General features: G+C 47.7%; 2 protein-coding genes and 1 non-coding gene across 4 annotated transcripts in view; all 3 read right to left on the bottom strand.

Annotated features, from left to right (window-relative positions):
- ITIH6 (inter-alpha-trypsin inhibitor heavy chain family member 6) overlaps nt 1-4,569 on the bottom strand; it is a 32,723-nt gene extending 28,154 nt beyond the window's left edge. The window contains 2 exon segments of the mRNA XM_060002053.1: nt 2,598-2,768; nt 4,399-4,569. Coding sequence (XP_059858036.1) covers nt 2,598-2,768; nt 4,399-4,569 — 342 coding nt within the window.
- Nucleotides 4,570-11,182: 6,613 nt separating this feature from the next.
- LOC132417964 (melanoma-associated antigen D2) lies at nt 11,183-19,399 on the bottom strand. 2 transcript variants are annotated; one of them, XM_060001845.1, is made up of 13 exons: nt 19,332-19,399; nt 17,754-17,827; nt 16,878-17,369; nt 15,999-16,307; nt 15,815-15,878; nt 15,476-15,555; nt 14,814-14,908; nt 14,033-14,112; nt 13,897-13,939; nt 13,490-13,552; nt 12,283-12,397; nt 11,504-11,910; nt 11,183-11,317 (listed from the first exon to the last, which is right to left on the bottom strand). In XM_060001845.1, the coding sequence occupies exons 2-12, from the start codon at nt 17,796-17,798 to the stop codon at nt 11,512-11,514; spliced, it is 1,785 nt and encodes a 594-aa protein (XP_059857828.1). In that variant the 5' UTR covers nt 17,799-17,827; nt 19,332-19,399; the 3' UTR covers nt 11,183-11,317; nt 11,504-11,511. The 2 variants fall into 2 exon arrangements, with proteins under 2 accessions (XP_059857828.1, XP_059857829.1); XM_060001846.1 differs by lacking the exon at nt 19,332-19,399 and adding an exon at nt 18,701-18,764.
- LOC132419095 (small nucleolar RNA SNORA11) lies at nt 12,559-12,687 on the bottom strand. The gene has a single exon (XR_009518107.1). It is a non-coding gene; the product is annotated as a small nucleolar RNA SNORA11 (small nucleolar RNA).
- Nucleotides 19,400-20,898: the final 1,499 nt, after the last annotated feature.

The raw sequence follows: 20,898 nt of genomic DNA, 5'->3' as shown, positions 1-20,898 counted from the left end.
ATTCAACCCCTGAATCTCCACTGCTGACCCCACAACTCTTTCCCCAGTCCGATGCTCTTCACTCTTCCCCCTCCACAGCTTCATACACACTCACCATTGGACCTGTTCCCTTGGATGGCTGAAGCCTCCAATGTATGCTGCCCAAACAACAAATTCATTACCTTCCTCCCATCTCAGCCTTGCGTGTCTTTGTCATTTAGAGGCACCATCATCCACATGGTCACTCCAGATACAAACCTGAGTGTCACCCCTGAATCCTCCTGTGTCCCTCACTCCTCACATCCAACCAGCCACAAATTCATGCTGGTTTGATCTGCTGGATATGTCTCAGGCCCAACCCGCCTCGCCATCCCAAACTAATGAAGTCCAAATTTAGGGCTCCTTTCCCTCTGGTTTCCCTGCTTCTCCTGGGGCCCCTCCCGTCCATGCATCGTTGCAGCAGCTGCAAGGTCTGGTCTTTCTAAACACAAACCTCATAGCGTCATTCCCTCTCAGGGCTCCCTGGGCATGTTCAACATAAATTTTATGTTCCTTATCAAGCCCCTGCAGCACTCATGGCCTTCAGTCTCACCTCTTAGCATTTCTTGGGCCTCAAATCAAAACTCCAGGAACTCCAATCCACTTGTAGTTCCCTACACACCCCTGGATATTTCCAGCCTCTATTCTTTGTATCATGCAGCCCTCAGTTTACTAGACTGCCTTTGCCTTCTGAGAGCCCCCCTTCCCAACTTGGCACACTTCTTTGAATTCTTTAAGACCCAGGTAAGGCTCCCTGACCTCCTCACCCCTCATGATGGCTTCCATCATACTTACGTTGTCATTGATAAAGCACTTCTCATCTTGTGTCATTCTCGTGTCTCTCTGTTTCACCTGGAGACAGTGAATAAGATCTGTGTGTGATTCACTTCAGGGTTCCTGACATCAGCCAGCAGTGGGCATAACGGATTAGGTGCCCATGGAGTAAATGTGTTGGGCTTTGAAAGGCGGGCATACTCAAGTAAAATGGGAGGTGAATTGAGGGGTTCTTGGTTGGGGGATGCAGGAATCATAGCACACAGTGGATGGGAGTATCAGTCGTACTATTTAATGCCTAGTTCCGTCTGTTCTATCTGTATCTTTACTCCAGGCAATGATGGGAGAGGTAAAGAATGAACAAGCAGACAAATGTCTCAGTTCACACGTGCACGCGCGCGTGTGCACTCACACACACACACACACACACACACACACACACACACCAGAACACCAGGTTAAGGCCCTGCTGCCACCTACTGGCATGATACCCTCAGCTCCTATTCTGAGAGGGTGAATTGCTTCTATTCCCCTTACACAACAGGCCTCTGTTATACCTCTGTGCCTCTGCATATGCGATTCCCCTCTCTCTGCATGCCCTCCCCTTCATCCTATCGGCCCAGGTGGAGGTAAAGTCTATTCAGTTTTCCTATGCTAACTTAAAGGCCAACTCGTTCAGGAAGGCTCTCGTGAAACCCTCCTCAGTGGTATCCATACGTAACCCATTACATATTTATACACAGCCCTTAGAACCTTTTATGACTGCTCTGGCTCTATGTATCGAGTTACCTCAGGATGGGACATTTCCAAAGGGAGATTAGGGACTGTGTCCAACTCATTCCTGACTTCCCAGAGTCACTGAGGGCAGGACTGGGCTAGAGATGTTTCCAGCTTGATGGAGGTGAGTCCACATATGAATGAATGAATGAATAAGTAAGTGCATGAGGAGAGGTGTAACCAAAGCACTATACTAGCCCAGAGCAGAGAGAGGAATTGTAAGTGGGGTGGGGTCATCATGGAGGTGGCACTGAAGCAAGGTTTTCAGGGATGAGGAGGACACTCACCAGTGGAAAAAGGAGGGAGAAGACATTCCCAGGGCGGCAGACAGTATGAGCACATACTCAGGCACAGATGACTGGCAGGTTCAGGTGCTTTGGGACATTGGTGTGTGGTGTGGCGTGGTGTGGGGCAGCTGGAGGATGGTTTGTGTGCTGGAGGCAGTGAGAGGTGTGGTGGGAGAAGCAGGCTGGGACCAGACCTCTCAGGCTGCCATGCAATTGTTGTTGTGAAGCCAAGGGTCCCGGATCAGCCTCTACCCCTCTGGTAGAGCGTGGGACCTCTGCACATTCTTCGTGAGTGTGTGAGCTCAGAATTTAAGGGCTCCCTGTTTAGGCAAATGGCTCAAGTGAGGCAAAAAGAATTTTTAAAACTTAGAGACATCCAGAAAGCCCAAGAGAACATGAGAGTATCAGAGCTGCAGAAAGTGTGAGAGACTAATCGCTGGCCAATGGTTGCCTTTCCGAAAGGTCTGGTTAAGAGTGGGCTATGACTTGCTTCAGTTAGGAATGTATTCACCTGGATCTTGATTCAGTTTATACAGTTCCGGGTGTCCAACCCTTTGGGGGACACATGTGCCTCACCAGGTGTGAAGTCATGTGTCGCTACACACCGTCCTATCCGTGTTCACTAGTCCTCACTGATCCCTAGGGAGAAACAAACGTGCACCTTGTGGAGGCCAGCGCCTTGTTTCCCAGGTCTGTCTGACTCCAGAGCCCACGCTCTTTCCATTCTCCTGGCCCTCTCACCTGCACATCTCCAACGATGTCCTCCATGACTACATCATACTGGACCACGAAGTCGGCCCTGATGCCTGAACTGGAGAAGGCAGACTGGTCTTGCAGTGTCGCGCAGAAGGTAATTCGGACACTGGTCTCTCCTCTCTCAATCCTGGTGGATGGGGGCGAGTCAGCCTCACCTGCATGGGTGGGGAGGGGTTAGGTGGGATGGAGAGCTCACCAGGCAGAAAGTCAGGTAAAGGGACATCAAAAGAGGCAATATCTGGGGAGGGTGAGAAGTAAGCCCTGCACCACCTGCTGTTCCTTTTGCCTGCAACGCCCCTCCACCTGCCCAAATGCTACATTCCTCTCCCAATCCTACAACCAGCTCCCCCTACTCTGCCTCTTCCATGGGCCCAGCCTGACAGACCCAGCCCCCACTCAGCTCCCAGGCTCTGGCAGCCTGGCCCTCACTCACAACTTCATCCTGGCTCATTTGCCATCCATCCAGGGAGCCCAGTCTCTGGAGGAGTGTCATGTCCCCAGGAGCCTGGATCTCCTCCCGGAGAGACCGTGTCGTGTGTGTTGTGGAGAGAGACAGATACACAGTCAGGGCCTCGATCTCCTCCCATGCCCCTTACTGCTGTGGGAAACTGCAGCCCAGCAACGTTCTCTTCTAGATAGAATTTCATGTGTTTTCTTCCCCCTCTGGCTTCTTGACTCTCAGAATCACGTGTGTGAATAAGACTTTTAGCGCCTCATGAAATCACAGATGAACTTCTGGTCCCGGATGTTTGCTGAGCTGGCCACAAGATCAACTCCTCTGGAATTTCAGCCCAAGACAAATGTCCATTTAGACATGCCTCTGTGCCTCCTTTTTTCCAGAAAATGGAAACTAGGGAATTCTGCTCCCCACCCCCCTTTCCTGCTACAGCTGTCAGGAAGCTTAGGGGCAAACTGAGCCCCCATACTCTCTGAGGCGTCTGCTTACATACATTCCCTTGGCTTCCTTCCTTTCAGAGGTCTTTGTTCTGTTTTATCCCCACAGGATTGGCTCTCCCCTCCGTTTTAACCTTTAAGGAGAAGGGGGGAGGGAGCTGCCATTTATAGCTTAGGGTTTAAGCGTGCAAGCTCCAAGGACTCAGATGCTGCCTGTGGGCCCCTGGACAAGTTATTCACACTCTCTAAGCCTCAGGCTCCTCATCTGTAGCACGGGAAGGATAATAGCTCCTCTTTCATAGACAGTGTTTGTGCGAATTCAGTGAGATCATTTATGTAAAGCATTTGGAACCATACTTGGATCTTAGTAAGTGCTCGATAATGCTAATGATTACAATTATCATCAGGTCTTCATTACTCTGTACCAGTGATTTGCAGAGAGGAATTTTCTCAAATTCTCACAGTGGTCCTGGGCCATCGATTGCACGTCCCCATCGTACAGACGGGAAAAGTGAAGCAGAGCCAGTGAGTGATTTGCCTGCTGCCCCACCTTTGGAGAAGGTCAAAGCTGGGATTTGAACCCAGGTCTGTGTCTGTCTCTCTCTTGTCTGTATTCCATACTGTCTCTCTGGGTCAGCAGGATCCAAGTAGGTAGGACATCCGAAGCTAAACAGTTTAGCGAGAGTGGCCACATGACATGGGTGATTTCTCTGTGCCTGTCCACTTGTCCCTCAGCGGAGGCGTCTAGGCCGGACCAGTGGTTCTCCAATCTGACTGGACATCAAGTTCACTTGCAAATGGGTTAAAAAGATAGGTTCCTGGGCCCCTCCCCAACCTACTGAAGCAGACTCCAGGAGGGTGGGGTCCAGGAATCTGTATTCTGACAGCTCACATAGCGATTCTGCTGGCCGTAGCCAGTGTGGCCTTCAAACACCTTGAGATGGAAAAACAAACACCTTGAGATGAAGTTTGAAGCAAGCCTGGCAGCCAGGACATCTCTCTGGCATACAGGGCCTGAGATGATGTCCTCTGGGTCAGCCTGCACTTCACACTGTCCTCCCATTGCCCTTCCATTCTCAGTGGTGATTCCAGAGGAAAGCAAGTGTGGACTCTGAATCCCTTAGTAGAATAAATAGGAGAAGGTTACTGATCAACTCATTCAGTCATTCACTCATTCATATTTACTGATTCATTCATGCATTTGCTCACATTACATTCACCCACTCTTTCCTTACTCACATATTCACTCATTCCCCTTTTCTTTCCCATTTACTCTCTTCATCAGTCAGAATGCCATCAAAAAGCAGATGGCTCGCTGAATCGGTAAACTGAAGATAAATTAGCGAAGATATAAGTCTCCTGGGGCACAAAGTACTCTGGGTGCTCCCCATCTACTATCTAATGTGATGCTCATGAAGACCAGGCTGGGTGAGCTAATGCTGTTCGCATGTTACAGGCAGCAGACATGAAGCCAGAGAGGGCCAGAGACATGCCCCAGGCCACACGGGGACCCTGTGAGGGAGCTGGGGCAGTTTAACCCTCTTCGCCTCTCAGTCAGGACTCCTTCCACCAGAACACACTGACTGCTGACTCATATTCCGTAATTAGAATGCGTGTACACAATGCCTATATTTGTACATGAAAATGTGTGCCTGTAACTGTACATTTGTGCAGATGTTCCTCACACAACATCTGTGATTAATAACATGCCTATATGCAGAAGAAGGGTGAATCACTTGCTCATCTGGGCTCCCACAAACCCAAGTGGTTCCTTTTGGTGCTGTCACTGTTTCCCTCACTGTTCTTGAGAACAGGCCACCCCAGTACCCAGCACGGGCCATGAACACTGTAGTCACTAGCAGAGGTTTGTGGAATGAGCAAGTAAATGTTTGAGTGAGTTGAGTGAGCGTCTGTGACAGATTGGGATGCTGTGTGGGGCCTGTGACAAGCCCTAAGCAGAGAATCTAAGCACAAGCCTCTAGAGTTTTGGAGCATAAGCCATGCTCTTTGTCAAATAATTACCCTCCTTTTGAGAAACAGCTCCTGGCACCTGATGATTGAGTTAACAAAGTTAAATCACTGGCCCTGGTAGAGTTTGAACACCTAACCATGGGACCCCAAGTGACCATTTAAACTGAGCTGCCCATCCTAGGCTTGGTGCCATCTGATCTGCCAAGCCATAAATTTGGACAGGCAATAACAACACTCCATCACCAAAGAGCAGCGGTATAAACAAAGTCAGTCTGGAGCAGGTCCTGAAAGCAAAAGCAAATTATAGGAGGTGCAAACTCCCATAGTCCCTACTCATGCCACACTGCTTGCTCTCCCTCAGCTCACTTCTAGGCCCTTGTGGTGAGTTCCCAATAACCAGCTTACTGAAGAAGAAAAAACCCAGGAACATGGTTTGCAGATGATGCTGTATGATAAGTAGGGACTAACTGGAAGTTAACAGCCCCACTGAGATGTGACCCTGATGGGAAGTAAGGAAGGGAAATTCTCCTAGGAGGCAAAACTCGGAGCTGTGCATCTGGTTGATCTCTTAATTCAGAAAGTGACCTGGCCAGGGCACTGATAAATGCCAATTAACAGTCTTGTCAGATTGTCAGACACTGGGAAAGAACAAGATTGGAGAACTGAGCCATAACAACAAGGCAGCAAAATACTTAGAGAGCGCTTATTACATGTAAGGCACAGTCTAATTGCTTTGCCTACGTATATATGAGGAGTAAGTGAACAGATCTCTCGGAATGGGCTGAGTGTGAGAATATTTGTGTCTCATGTGAATGCTTACAAATGGGAGCATGATGACCCAGCCTGTAGAAATCTGTCAACTTCTTTCTCTAGACATTCCAGTGCTTGTTAGATGAGCCAGTGAACAAAATTGCCATTGTAAAAGGGATGGATGTTATGCAGAGATTTGACATGGATTTACCATCACATGGGTTGACTTGGCTACCAACACTGTTGAGTGCCCAATTTCTCAACAGCAGAAACCCCAATATGTCACCATTTCCTGGGGAGACCAACAAATCCTTGGATGACAGAGGGATTACATTGGACCTCTTCCATCAGGGAGTGGGCATCAATTTATCCTTATGGAAATAATCAAATATTCTGGAATGGATTTGCCTTCCCTGGTGCTTTTACCAGTACCACTATCCTTGGATTTTCTAATTACTTTATACACTTTGTACATCATTGAGATATCCCATACAATATTTTTTTTCTGGTCAAGGAACACATTTCACAGTGAAAGAGGTAAGACAAATGGTCTAACGACGATGGGCAATCACCCATAAGCAACCGCCTTTGTAGAAGGGTGGGATGGCCTATGGAAGATTTAGTTCTGGTGACAGTTAGGAAACAACACTTTGTGAGCTCGGGGGGCCATCCTGCAGAATTCAGTGTATTCTGTGAATCAACGACCAATATATGATGATCTTTCTCCCATAAACAGAATACACAGGTCTAGAAACCAAAGGGTGGAAATGGGAATGGCACCTCTCATCACTTTACTTAGTGAAACAATTGCAAAACTTTGATTCACAGGAAGTTGAGACTTCCACCTGGCCATTTGGAGTTCCTCATGACATTGAACCAACAGGCAAAAAAAAGGGTGTTTACTATGTGGCTGGGATGAGTGGTCCCAACTATCAAGGGGAAATAGGGACTCTCTCTGCTACACAATGGGGTAAGGAAGAGCATGTCTGGAACTCAGGAGATTCATTGCATGACCCTAGCACTGCTATGTCTGGTGGCAAAAGGTCAACGCATATTACAGCCAGCCAATACAGGTAGGACCTCCAAGAGCTCAGATTCCACACAGTCATTGTGGAGGCAACCTCTAAGGTCTCAGGAGCATAACGCACAACTTGCAGTTCAGGATTGCTGGACCCACTGGAGCAGGGCTTAATCTACCTTCTATATATGAGTATATGAGTCCCAGGAAATCCCCTTAGTACCTTCATCCACATCATACACAGTGATGATCCAAAGATTATCCAAATGATACAATACCCATACACTCACAGGTCATGGTGGTTCAATGTACAATCTAGTTCATAGCTTGTAGCATATCTAGAATGGGTTGCAAGGTAGGTAGAAAAGAAAAGGACATCACCCAAAAATTCCTAGACTGGAGGCTGGAGATAGTAGGTAATAAGATTTGGGGTGATCTCCTTTTGAAGGGATGAATGGCAATTGTACATGGATTAATAGTATTATGTTGGACCAAAGCATTTTTGAAAGTGTAAGTTTGGAGAAAAATATTGTTATCCATTTTGTTTTCACAAATGGTTGGTCTCTAGTAGATATTTATTGTTTTCTTTTCCTCCCTCCCTCCCTTCCTTTCTTGTCTTCCTCTCATTCTCCCTCCCTCTCTCTCTCTCTTCTTCCCCACACCCCACTCAGCATTCATTCTACCTTGTTTTATTCAGTCCAGGTGAAATGTTGCTGTAGGGTTTCTATTCTCAATGCAGGGGTAAAGGGAAGATAGGATGGTGGGTAATCACCCCACAAGGGAGTGAAAATTGGTCCTTCTGGGGGACAAAAATCACAAAAAACTTTCACAAAAATTACAATAGTTTGTGGCCCTCTAAAGCTCAGCCCTACCTGAGGAATCTTACTCTTTAATATTTAATTTCTGTTACTGGGTTTTCTTGGGTTTCACATGAGCAACAATGAGGAAAATACACAAAATGTATGCAAGATCAACACTACAAAACCATGGCAAATAGATGGCTATGACTGGAAGACTTTCAATCTATTGCTCATTCTTGCAGAAGTGACCAGCTTGTGCCTTTTGGCTGCCATTGACTGCCTTTATGTTTGATCCTCAGTGGCTCTGTGTGTTGTTTGGGCTTTGAGAATTAAAGAAAAATGGCTTTTATTTAATTCTACAAAAGTTATTCAATCTATCATTAATTATGTCAAGTACTGAAAAGAAAAATGTTGATGATACCTGAATGAATATCCAAGAGCTAGTTAAAAGTTTTCTCATATCAAGCAACACTTAAAAGTTAATTTCACTAAAAATAATTTTTAAGAAATTAATTTAAAACTTCATTTGTTTTACTTCTGCTGAAAAAATGTTTTGAATAGTATTTTAAAATTTTGATTACACTGCTAATATCATCAGTTACATAAATTGCTAATTTACATATGTACTCTGATACCTTACAGTGTAAATAGGTTACATTTAAAGTTGCTCAGCAAATAGTTAAATGTTCATAGCTTTTACAAATTGTTAAACTTTTAAACATTTTATTTAGTCACTATAAACCCTATATTGAATAAAATATCTTCTTATGTATAAAGTGCAAATGTACATAATTTTTAAATAGATATACAGTATATCTGTGATATTCAAATTTCATGGGGGGTAGCAATTAGGACAAAAATGTCTAAATAGGCTTCTTGGGGGGTGATAATAAAAAATAGATAAACTGCTCTAGGAGCTTTTCCCACTCCTAGCCAAATGGAGGATATATGATACATTCTAGAATTATTTGGAATTAATGATATACTGTGGGAATTCTTCCATTGTAGTAGTGGCCTCCAAGCTGACAAAAAACATGAACCAGGGTCTATCCCCATTTCCCCTGGCACTCCCTCTTCCTAGCTCTGGCCACTCCCCAGTTGCCTGGAACTGGACTTGATCTCTTCCTCCCTGCCTCACATGCCTTCAGTCCTTACACTTGGGTAGTGAGAAAAAGTCCATCACTTGCCCTGTCAAAGTCTAAGCCTTGTAGGAAAGGAGAAGAGGTAGGGAGCCCTGCAAACCTAGTGGTCTGCAGAGGGAAGGTAAGTGGGAAGGTCAGAGTTCTTCATGACTATGATTCACCCTTATCTCTATCAAGCACTTTGAACTCAATTTTTATTAGAATCATAGTCCCCAAGTTCCTTGCCACCCCTCACCATCACCCCCCCCCTACCCATTCCATTTTCAGATGGACATCACCTGGAAGTCTGAGAGGGCCCTGGACGTGGTACCCACCCACTAGAGAGTCCTTCCTAGGTCTAAGCTGCCTCTGGCCTTGTCTACCTCTCCCAGGTACTATCCACCCAGAAGGGACCATGGCCTATGGAATTAATGGAAGAATCTTTGTTTCCAGTGAAGAACAACCTCGGCAGCAAAAGCAGGTCTCAATTCATGACCACAGGCAAGGAACTACCTTGCTCCAGGTGCAGCTTTTTCTTTTTTAGATCCTGTTCCCTAAGCAGCAAACCTTGTTCCTTTACTGCTTACAGAGTCTACAGGAGGGGAAAGGCAGCTGTTACTAGAGCCTCATTGTTTGCAAGACTCTGTCCCAGATAAGGAATCTGGTAATGCGGCAATTAGATGATGAGAGCTTCCTGGAAAGAAAGGTCCAGGGAAATACTCCCCAAAACAGGGCAAAGGTGGATCTCTGATTGCCTGCAGGCCGCATGCCTTAGTGGGCACTAGAGCTGGGAGGACTACACGAAGGGACTTTGGCACTTGCCTCCATCCTCGGTGATTTCACTGTCCAAATGGATAACCCAACCAATACCCCATCTTCCCAGGCCATTGACCCCTCATGTATAGGAACCATCACCTTCTCTCCCGTTTAACCACCTACTCCTTGGACCTTCTCATCACCCAGAGTTATCTCTGCTCTCTTCTTAAATATAATCATCCCATTGTCTGACCATCTGACTAGTGCCCCAGTTTATCCTTCCAGTTCTCTCAACATTCCTTCCCAGACACCTAGAACATGGCACGTAGCAGGCACTTAGTATATTCACTTAATGTTCTGCCTTATTCATAGGCTTCAGAGACTCCTGTCCACAAACCCCTACACTGTCTCCCAGTCTGTCACACAATCTCCTCGTCTTCCTCACCAAGCCTGCCTGGGTCCCACGGTCCATCTCTTCCACCATTCTGTGAACCTACTATATGTCAGACACTGTGGATACAGTAACGAAGATTCAGACTCACACACTCATTGCCCTTGGTCTTGTCCTTATTCCACAACCAAACAACAGAATGAAAACCTTGGAATAAACTAACACTCATCTTGATTCCTACAAGATTACTGAGCACCTTGCCACGGGGAAGGGGTCTCCCAAAAACCATGGGCTCCATGCTCTACTGGGGCCTCTCCACTGCCTAACATCCTTCCACAGTCCCCTCTCCAAGTCCCTTCTGTACAGTCCCTTCCCACAGGTCCTCCCCACCCACCTCCTCAGGGACTGGGCTGCACGAGTCAGCCTTCAACATCTCCCTGTCTTTTGGCTCCTGCCTGCTCAAGTCTCTCTCTCTTTTCCCAAGAAAATCCCTACTTGTTCCCGTATCTCCCTTTAGCTACCTCCCTCTCCCTCCTTCTTGTCTCACCCAAATTTCTCAAAAGGAGAGTCTATACTTGATGTTCAATCTCTATTTTTCTTCTCCAGACTTGCCCACCTCAGGGCTCTTCTTCAAAGTGTGTCCTCTATGCCTATAATCCCCATGACTCTTCACACCACTGCAATCCTGCCTGCTCTATAGGCTAGAGATGGGGCCCAACCTATCCTAGAGAAACATGCTAATTTTGCTCTAATTTTACTCTATTTGACAGTGTCACCTAAAGCTAAGCACAGATTGAGGTGGAAACTTTCCCAATTCATTTTAAAATGTGATACCAAAATGTGACAGCCCACCAAAAAAAGCAATAAACTCAGAAATGGCAAATAGATTTAATGTAGAGTGTCAATTTCAATTGATTGATAGTGGCTGCCTAGAGTGCTGTGTTGAGTAGGTTTCTGAGGATGCACCCTGGCTCGAAGAGAAAGACTGCTGGGATTAGGAATATCTGAAAACACAAGTAAAAGAAAATCAAAAAGTCAATTGATATCCACCAAAAAAGAAGGAATAAAATGCCAAAAGTAGTGTTTTCTCACACTCTCCATGTGGTCCTCCAACCTTGGCCTTCCTATAACCACCCAGCTCCTCATCCCATTCCCCCGAGGCCCGGCTTCCCCCAAGTCTAAATAGATACCTGAAATCTCACTTGTAGGAGAAACCACAGGCACCAGAGCTGCCACTGGTGCTGGCACCAGCTCCACCAAGGCCCGCGAAGAGCCCAAACGTGAGAGTGGCTGTCAGGCTGGTGCTAGCACCAAAGCTGCCACTGGCACTGGCACCAGCGCTGGCACCACCACTCTCCTGGGCTTTGGCTTTAGCTTCAGCTCCCGTCTGGATCCGGGCTTTGGCCCAGGGTCCAATATCAGCTTCGTCCCAGTTGCAGGGCCCAGCAGCATTCTCAGAGCCGAGCCCAATGCCCATCCGAGCTCTAATCTCAGCCCTTGCCTTGGCTTCAGCTGCAGCCTCAGCCGCAGCCTTCATATCTGCTTCCACTGCCTCTCGGTACTGAGCTGCCCATTCCTTGGGATCCTTCTTTTGTACCTGAAACAGGAATAACAACCATCTGAAGGATCATAATCTGAACACTGAGCGCCTACAGGATGCAAATTATAGTAATACAATAAATACTACTAGTAATTATACACCTAATATTCCATCCCTGCTCTGACACTTACTATCTCTGCGACCTTGGACATAACACCTGACAACCTCTCTGAGCCTGAGTTTTCTCATCTGCAGTAAGGCAATGACATGTTAGTTTTAAGGATTAAACTATTCAGATAGAGTGTTTGCACATTAATACAGGCTTCAGAATGTTCATGCATGAGCTGCAGGCTGCTCTGCACACAGCCTACCCTAAACAGTGGCACCCCATGCTCTTGATGTGCCAGGCTTGGACAGCTCTCCAATTACCTTGCAGGCAAACTTGAGGACTTTCATCTTGCTGGTCTCATAGTAAGAGCGCAGGCCCCAGAAGAACTCATACTCAGGCGGATTGCTATTAGGGACTCTGGCATAGTCCAGGTACCTTGAAAAGAGAGGTTCAAAGCCTTTATGTCTGTAAGACCACTCGTGGCCCACTCATGCATTTAGGTGGAAAACTCCCCCACTAAATACTGCAGCTTTTCTTCCTATATTCAGCCCTATCCCACTGGTCCTGCCCAGCAGCCACGTGGAGGTGCAGGGGGCACGTGTAGGGCATTTGTTCATAGGAAGGCCACGAGTTTTGTGCCCCTTGTCACAATAACCCAGGTTCCTGTTGGGTGTGTTGTAAACAGAGGAGCCATTTCTTCAGGCCCCCTGCTCTGAGCACACCTCACCATGGGGCTTGTCCATGGCCTGGCTGAACCCTGGGACAGTCCACCCTAGAAAATGACTGTACAGGAAGAAACAGTCAACCAAGAGCAGTGGACTCCATGCATACTCTCGACCATCTGTATGTGAGCCCACAGGTGTGTGCTAGTACACTTGTATGAGTGCACACATGTTCTCCAAGGACCAAGAATAGGGTGGGCCCTGGCCAGAAAAGTCAGGAGGTCTGGGCTTCAAGTCCAAATGAATCCTTTACCAGCCAGAGCCATGCTCAGGCTTCCACTCTCCGAGCCCTAGGCTCCTCAACTGATACAGGGGATGAGATGACAGCAGCTATTCTGCAGGGTAGTTATGAAAATGAAATGAGATGTACTAGTCAAGACCCCAGCACAGTACGTGGCTGCTTACAGCTACCATTCTATGGCATTTCTTTATGGAGATTAATTTCTATGAAGCCCTAGCTAGCATAGTAAAAAAGAACCAAGGTATTGGGGCCAGGATCTAAATACAACTCTTCCGTTTGCTACCTGTATAATAACCCTGAGCAAATTACTTCACCTCTCTGAGCTTCAGTTTCCTCATGCGTACAATACTGGTGATGACAATCCCTCCCTTGAAGAATTGTTCCAAAGGCATATGTGAGAGTACAAGTAGGTCAGGAAATGTGTGCTTCTGTTCTCTGCCACTACCTCAGGAATAAACTACCACCTGCATACGCACACATATGCACATGCACGTGCACCACAGCTTTATTACTCAGTTCTAAGACAGGCAAAATGCATGGAACACAGGAACACTAGACACTTACTTCTGCTTCACAAACTCATCAGTAATGAGCTTCTTCACATCCCCAAAAAGCGAATGATGTATCCTGACAGCAGAAAATGATAAAATACATACATACATACATAATTACATACATAGATAAATATAATTGGGGCTGTTGCACTTCCCAGATGTGGGCAGAGACATTTCCAACATGGAAAAGAGGCTTCCAACCTAAGATGGAAGCTCCACAGAAGCCCAAGAGTCAGTGAGACAGACAGCAGAGTTCAGGACCATTTCCCCATCCACCCAGGTCAGAACCCTGGACCCTCTACCCAGTCCAGCAACCCTGCCCACTCCACCAGATCACCAGGCTGATGCAATCCTGGGACCATCTTCTCTTGCCAAAGGACAACACAGACAGCAAGCACTGACAGAGCCCAATCATACCCAGGGCGCAGCCCCAACTTGCGCAGCACCTCCCAGATGACAGCTGCAAGGGGAGGCAAAAGGAAACAGGGATAGAAAATGAACATGTGGAATTCCGACCATGACCCCCCATTCAGCTGCCAGCCCAGCCACTCACCCTCGCTGGACCTATTTCCGTTCATGAAGATGATGCTAAGAAGCACCATGAGGAGACCCAGCTTTGGTGAGTCCTTGGTCCTAGGGGAATAATGGGAGAGAGAGAAGGTTTACATCCAGGAGCTATCTGCAAAAAACACACCAGCCAGCTCACTAGGCTAGCTTCTCCCAGATTCTTCACATATGAGAGAATTCTGCCCAGTCTATGCTTCAAGCTCTATGTGACCCTGGGCAAGGCACTTAGACTCTCCTATTCATAAAATGGGAAAATCACATTCTCCTCTCCCCAGGTTGCTGAGAGGATAGAATTGTACTTGTACTTGTCAACCCAGTACAACCCGGACACCCAGCCAATGTGAGTCCTTTCTTGCTCTCCCAGACCCCTCAGCTCCAAGAGAATTCTACGCACAGCCCCACTGATGCTCCTGGCCTTCAAACATCATGAGCCACTCATACCAGGAAGCCCTCCTGTGAGAACCATTCTACCAAGGCCAACAGGAAGAGATAAGCAATGACAGGTCTGCTTTCCTGGGAAGCTTCGGGAGAAACAAAAAGCCTGACAGTAGGAGTGCCCTGCCCCAGGCTTCTACACAATACAGTAAATCATAATCAGGTATCACTATTGTGTGCAGGGCTCCAACTACGTGTAGGAGCTGGAATAGGGGTTTTTAGGCTCTGTCTTTCCTGACTTCCTAAGGGGATGTGGGGAGAGGACAGGGATGGAGTAGTACCATGGGCAAAAGCAGAAGCCTCCCTCCCACCCCAGCCCTTTCCCAGCTTACGTTCCCAGTATGCCTGCATCAGTGGGCTCTAAGGTGCTGAGAAGAATGTACAAGTGGTCATTCTTATCAATTTCCTTTAATTGGATCCCAAATACCTGCAGATGTGGAAAACAGCTTGTGAGATCACAGAATTCAGCTTTCTGGGCATCCCACAGCTCCCCCTGTGACTAGGGGGGTGTGCGTGTGTGTGTGAGTGTGAGTGTGTGTGTGTGTGTGTGTGTGTGTGTGTGTGTGTGAGAGACAGAGAGAAACATCAGTGAGATAATGCCCTTAAATCACTTAGCTGAGTGGCCAGCACACGGCAAACAGGCAACAAATGCATTATTTTTAATCAACATCATCTTTGTGATTAGTGGGAATCTAGGCAGCCAGAGAGTTGGGAATGAAAGGGAGAAAGAACATCTGAAATACATTATAGGACATGTCCAGCAGTGGACAGAAGTCAGGACTAAGCTGGGTGGCTTGGGTCCTAGCTGTGATTTTACCACTGACTTACTGTGTGACCTCAAGCTAGTCTATGCCCCTTGCTAGGCCACTGTCTGCCCATCTGCACAGTGATGGGGCTGGATTAGTCTCTGTGGTACCCCCCAGTAAAGACATGTACACCTTTGTTTGATTCAAGGCTACCCCATTGCACCCATCCCCCAGGTCTGCCCCTTCACCTTCTCCAAGGAATAGCCTGCTCGTTCAATGATTTCAGGGTACACATCAGTGTATTCTTTGATGATGTCCTTCAGCATGTCTGCAAGGGGAGAGTGTTGCGAGCACCTGGGCAGAAGTGAGGCCGGGTGGCCCCCATACCCAAACTAAAGACCCTTCACCAACCCTGCTGTGGGTGGCATAAACACGTTCTAAGCTAATGAACAGAGATACTACTACTGCTAAATTAGAACTTTAGGAGGACATAAGTGGGAGCAGGAGAGCAAGAAATGCCCTCAGCACATGGGGGAGAGGGCAATGGAGAACAGAGCTGGGGGAAGGGAGGGTTAGTAGAACTCTACCTGAGCGTTTGATGGGAATCTTCGTCTGGTCTTTAACCAACAGGTACTTCACCAAATCATTGGCCTGGGAGAGGAGGAAAAGATGGAATGATCAAAACATGCTTGCAGAAGACTTGAGAGAATGGCAGAGAAGAGGGCAGGCAAAGCAGTGAATAACGCTGAGTGGAGAGGACAGGTTTCTTACCCTCCCTTGCAAAAGGGCTACATCCCGAGGTGGTGGTGTTTCAGGCTCTTGGGATGACTGGAGCTTGGCAGCTCTGCGGCGAGCCTTCCCCCTACGGGCCTTAGGTGACCTCAGAGAAAGCAAAGCTCTCCGGGCCCAAGCAGCCAACCGAGTCCTTGATGCCCTGCGGGCCCAAAAGGCTATGGGGCCCCTTGAAGCCCTGCGGGCCATTGAGGCCATTAGGGCCTTTGAGATCCTTCGGCCGCCCGTGGTTCCAGAAGCCTGACTCTGATCACTGCTGCCATCCTCTTCCCCATTCAGATGCTTCACCTGCATCAATGGAGAGCAAGCACAACATTGCCAGATGATGCAGATGGTCCTTTTTCCTCATCTTCTCTCTTCCTGAAGTCCCCTCTAATCCCACTCTTGTAGTAACTGCCTGAGTCTTGGATTTGTCTTTCACTGTTTTCCAAGCAGGAGTTTCATCTTCCCACCAGGCCAGGAGCAACACAAGGATGGGGCCTGAGGCTTCTCCTCCTCCTGTGTGCACCACTGGCTCTGCTTATACCATCTGGACATGTCACTCCACCTCTCTGGGACTCAGCTTCCTTCTCTACAAAACTAGATTACTTTCAGGATTTAATGAGATAACCTGTGTGAATGTGCCTAGCTCAAGGCCTGACATATGGTAGCTACTATGTAAATATAAACTGCATTTCATTCAGATTGCAGCTGTTCGTATTCCTGTCTCATGTGCCCACTAGTCTGTGAGCTTTCTGAAAACAGGAATTATATCACATTTCTTAGTGTCCCGCCACAGCCTTGATGAGCTGAGGGAACTTTCTAAAGGTTTATAGAACCATGAACCAACTGAGAGAAACAGAAAGGCAAGGGTCTTACCTTTCGGGCTTTCTTGGCCTTGACCTTGGGCCGAGTATCCTGATTCTCCTGAGCCTGTGCAGCTGCACCCTCAGGCTCAGGTTCATCTGCCAGAGCCTGAGAGGCAGCAGCCTCAGTCTCCAGGGTCTTTGTATTGACCTTCGTATCAGCCCCACAGCTGACCTTTTTGGTCTCAGTAGCAGGCATTGTCACAGCCTGAGGGTCAGTATTCTGCATCTTGGTGTCAGCTGCTGGATTCTTCGTTTCAGCTGCCAGAACCTGGGTATCAGTCAGCTTAGTGGTAGCTGAGGCCTGAGTGGCAGATACCTCCTGAGCCTCTGTGGCCTTTGAGATCTCTGTGGTCTTTGAAACTCCTGCAGCATTTGAGACCTTCATGGCCTTTGAGACCTCTGGTGCCTTTGAGGCCTTCGGTGCCTCTGAGACCTCCAAGTTCTGGGTCACTGTCAATAGGGTCTGCATCTTCAAGCCACGGTCCTCTTCTGAAGCTTCAGCCTGCAAGAGGAAGCAGGGAAGCTCACAGACCTTCTCCCCACCCCCAACTAGGCAAATGGCCCCAAAATTCCAGGGCCTCACTTCTCTGACCTACACTAACTCCTACTTGCAGTGTGCTCTGACCACCTCAGCCCAACAAGGCCTCCCTTTCCTCTGAGCGAAGAGGGGCGGGCCTACCCTCCCTCCCGCCTTCCTTCCTCCCTCCTTCCTTCCTCCCTCCTTCCTTCCCTCCTCCCTCCCTCTACTTGGGGGAGGGAGGCGGCAACGAAGCAGGTAGGTAGATGGAGAAGGGCTGGGATGGGAGGGGAGGTGCCAAGAGATTTGGGGCAGCAACAGGGGCTGGAGAGCAAATGCAGCTAGGGAGAGGGCAGAAGAAGGGCTTACCTGGAAGTGGGTTGGACCCGTACCACTCTCGCTTGTGTCAGACATGTCTCAAGTTGGCCTGGCAAGAGCTGAGCCTGAAGGAGAGAAGGCCTGGGTTAAGAGGCGAGCTCACTTAACGTCCTCTCTCCCGCTCGGCCTGGAGGCTGATACCCACCTTCCCTAGGGTCCCAATCCCAAACCCTCTCCCCACCCCCCAAGGCCCCCGTTCTCAAATTCAGTAATCCAGAGCGCCTAGATCTCAATTCTCTGCAGCCGTACCCTCCCCTACTCCAGGAAGATGTGCCAGCGCGGCAGCTCTGAGGACCCCGCCCCTTTTCCCAGTGCACACCCCCCCAGCCGCAAGTCGACAGTGCGCATGCGCATCCGTTGCAGGGCCCATCTCAGCCCCGCCCGCTTTCCCAGCAGAAGCTTTCTTTGATGTCCACCGTGCACATGCGCATTTGGCAGCTGGCTTGTCTCCAAGCTGGCCTTTCACTACACGCCCCTTTCCAGAGATCCATAGTGCGCATGCGTAAATAGAGGCTCAATCCAGTACTTTTTTCCAACACGCCCCTCTCCAAGTTCGTAGTACCATTCGGTCCCGCCCCCTCCGCAACAAGCCTCTCTCTCAAATTGTCGCAGCGTCTGGGGGTCCAGGCCCCTCCCCTGCTGACATCCAGCCCAAGTCCACTGCACCGTCCGGTCCCGCCCTTTTTCATAATACGCCCCCCTCCAAACAGGAGCCAAGCGCATCTTGGTTCCGCCCCTTCCCTAATACACCCCCCTCCTCAAATCAGTATTGAGCTAGTGATTCCATCTTGGGCCCAGCCAAACAGGGTCCTGTCCCCTCCCTTCCCGGCCGGATGGATCCGGTATGATCCGGTCCTTAGAGCAGGATTTCTCCAGATCCCAGAGGGTGGGGCCGACCCCTCCCGGGCTCGGATCCAGAACTGGGCCCCCCTGCTCACCTCGTCCTTCTACTACTCCTGAGTGCGTCCACTCCCTCTGAGCCCCTCATAAACTCAGACTGCCCTCCCCCCTCCAGGCCGGAAGTGGTCCCGCCCCTTTCCGCCTCCCTAGGGGGCCTCCGTCCCAGCCAGTCTGCCCTTCCCCCCCGCCCGCTCCTCATTCCTTATCCCCCACTCCGTACCACCCCGTATTCCCTCTGCCTTGTTCCCTGCTCCCTATTTCTCCATCGCCGTTCCTATTTACCCCACAGAATTCCGGATTCCCATTCCTTACATCCTCCTTCATGCTACCATTGCACCCCCTCCCCCAGTATTCCTTAACCCTTCTCTACATCCCCTGTTTTCTTCTCTTAATTTCCACTTCCTCTTAGTATTCCCCTTCCCCCTCATATTCTCCATCCACCACTCAACACGCCCGGTTCCCAGTTTTTCTCCCCCTCTTCCTCAACTAGCCTCTGCTCTCCAGTCCATACAGCCTACTACTCTCTCGGTCGTCTTCGTTGCCTACATCCCACTCCGAGTAACCTCTCCCCTAGCTGCAGTGGTGCAGTAAAAATTGACCACCTGCCTGGCTCTAGGTTCGAGGGGACTGGAACCACTGTCTGGAAACCCCAATCTCAACGTCCCTCACCTTGTCCTCTAGCGAGTCCGGAATTCGTCTGCCCTCTCTCAGTCCCTCTCGAAGTCTCAGCCTTCTGGACTAGAGCTGCAGCCAGCCCAGCCCAGCCCAGCCCAGCCCCTTTCCGCAGCCCCCTGCCACCCCCCTTCTCCTTCCTCGGGGGTGGGGCAATGGGGCCCCGCTCAGGGCTGTCTGACGCCGAAGCCCGTGTTTATGCCACTGTACCAGGCTTGGTCTGAAGCCATTCCAAACCAAAACTACCGCCTCAAAGCGATTCATTCATTGAATATGTTTATATATATATATATATTGCTTATTGCAAAAGTAACATGTTGTAGTTGTGAAATTTCAAATTATGCAGAAATATGTAACATACCAATGAAAGGCCACCCTTATCTCATGCCCCAGAAATAACCAGTACTAACGTTCTGATATACATTCTTCCAGATTTGTTTCTATTTATATACTAATTATTTGGGTTTTCTCCCCACAAATGGTACACTATACCTACTGTTCTGTGACCAGGGTTTGTTTTATTTTTTCCCAGTTATATATTCTAAACAGCTTTCCATAGTGCACATTTTTCTTAACTGCTCCATAATCTTTTCTCTGTAAATGTCCCATAATGTATTTAACCAGTCCAGGATACATAGACATTTAGATTGTTTTCATTTTTTATTTACTATTACAAGCAGTGCTGACTCCATTTTGATACAAAACTTGTCAACTTTAAAAAGATACACAGAATAACATTTCCACCAGCAATGTCTCTTGCATGTTTATGTGTTGCATATACTACAAATATTTTTCATGTTATTTAGGATAATATTTGCTATACAAAAAGGATTAATTGTTATGTAGTGAAATGTATCAGGTTTTCCTTTACCATGACTAGATTCTGCTTCATGCTTAGAGATGCTTTCCACACTCCTGTTATAATAATCACTGCTTTTATTCCAAGCAGTTTTATGGTTTTATTATTTACATTTAAATGTTTGATCACTCCAACATTTATTTTGTATAAAGATTAATTATTTTCCAAAAATATAGCCTCATCCCTACACCATGTGCAAATTAATCCATCTTTTCCCCCACTAATTTGAAATGGCACCTTTACCACGTAATAAATTCACATAAGTATCAATAATTGGGTCTATTCAAGAGAACAAAATAAGATGTATAAAAAATTGAAAGTAAACAACATTATCATTAATTACAGAGTATATGAATGCAGACCTGGACAACCTGAGAGCATCAATTAATGTTGTTAGAAACCATAATAAAAGTCAACACAGTGGTCAGTTATAGAATTAATATTCAATATGTTTCCTATATCAAAAGTAATTCAAATGGTTATGTCTTCTGCTTTATGAAGTCACCTTTTCCTCTATTAAGCAAATAAAATATGAATCCCTATGTTCTATGGACAATTCAACATACACATGCACACATACACACATACTTCACAGATATTCATGGTGGGCTTCTGTTCGCCTGACTTTTTCTCTAAATTGTTGCTCCCTCCAAGTTTGTGACATCAGCTCACCACTTTCTTACCTCCTAGGTTCTCTCCCCCCAT

The sequence above is a fragment of the Delphinus delphis genome, chromosome X, assembly GCF_949987515.2.
Source record: "Delphinus delphis chromosome X, mDelDel1.2, whole genome shotgun sequence".
Lineage (NCBI taxonomy): Eukaryota > Metazoa > Chordata > Mammalia > Artiodactyla > Delphinidae > Delphinus > Delphinus delphis.
The sequence above is the reverse complement of the archived record's forward strand: the minus strand, read 5'-3'. Positions and strand labels throughout refer to the sequence as shown.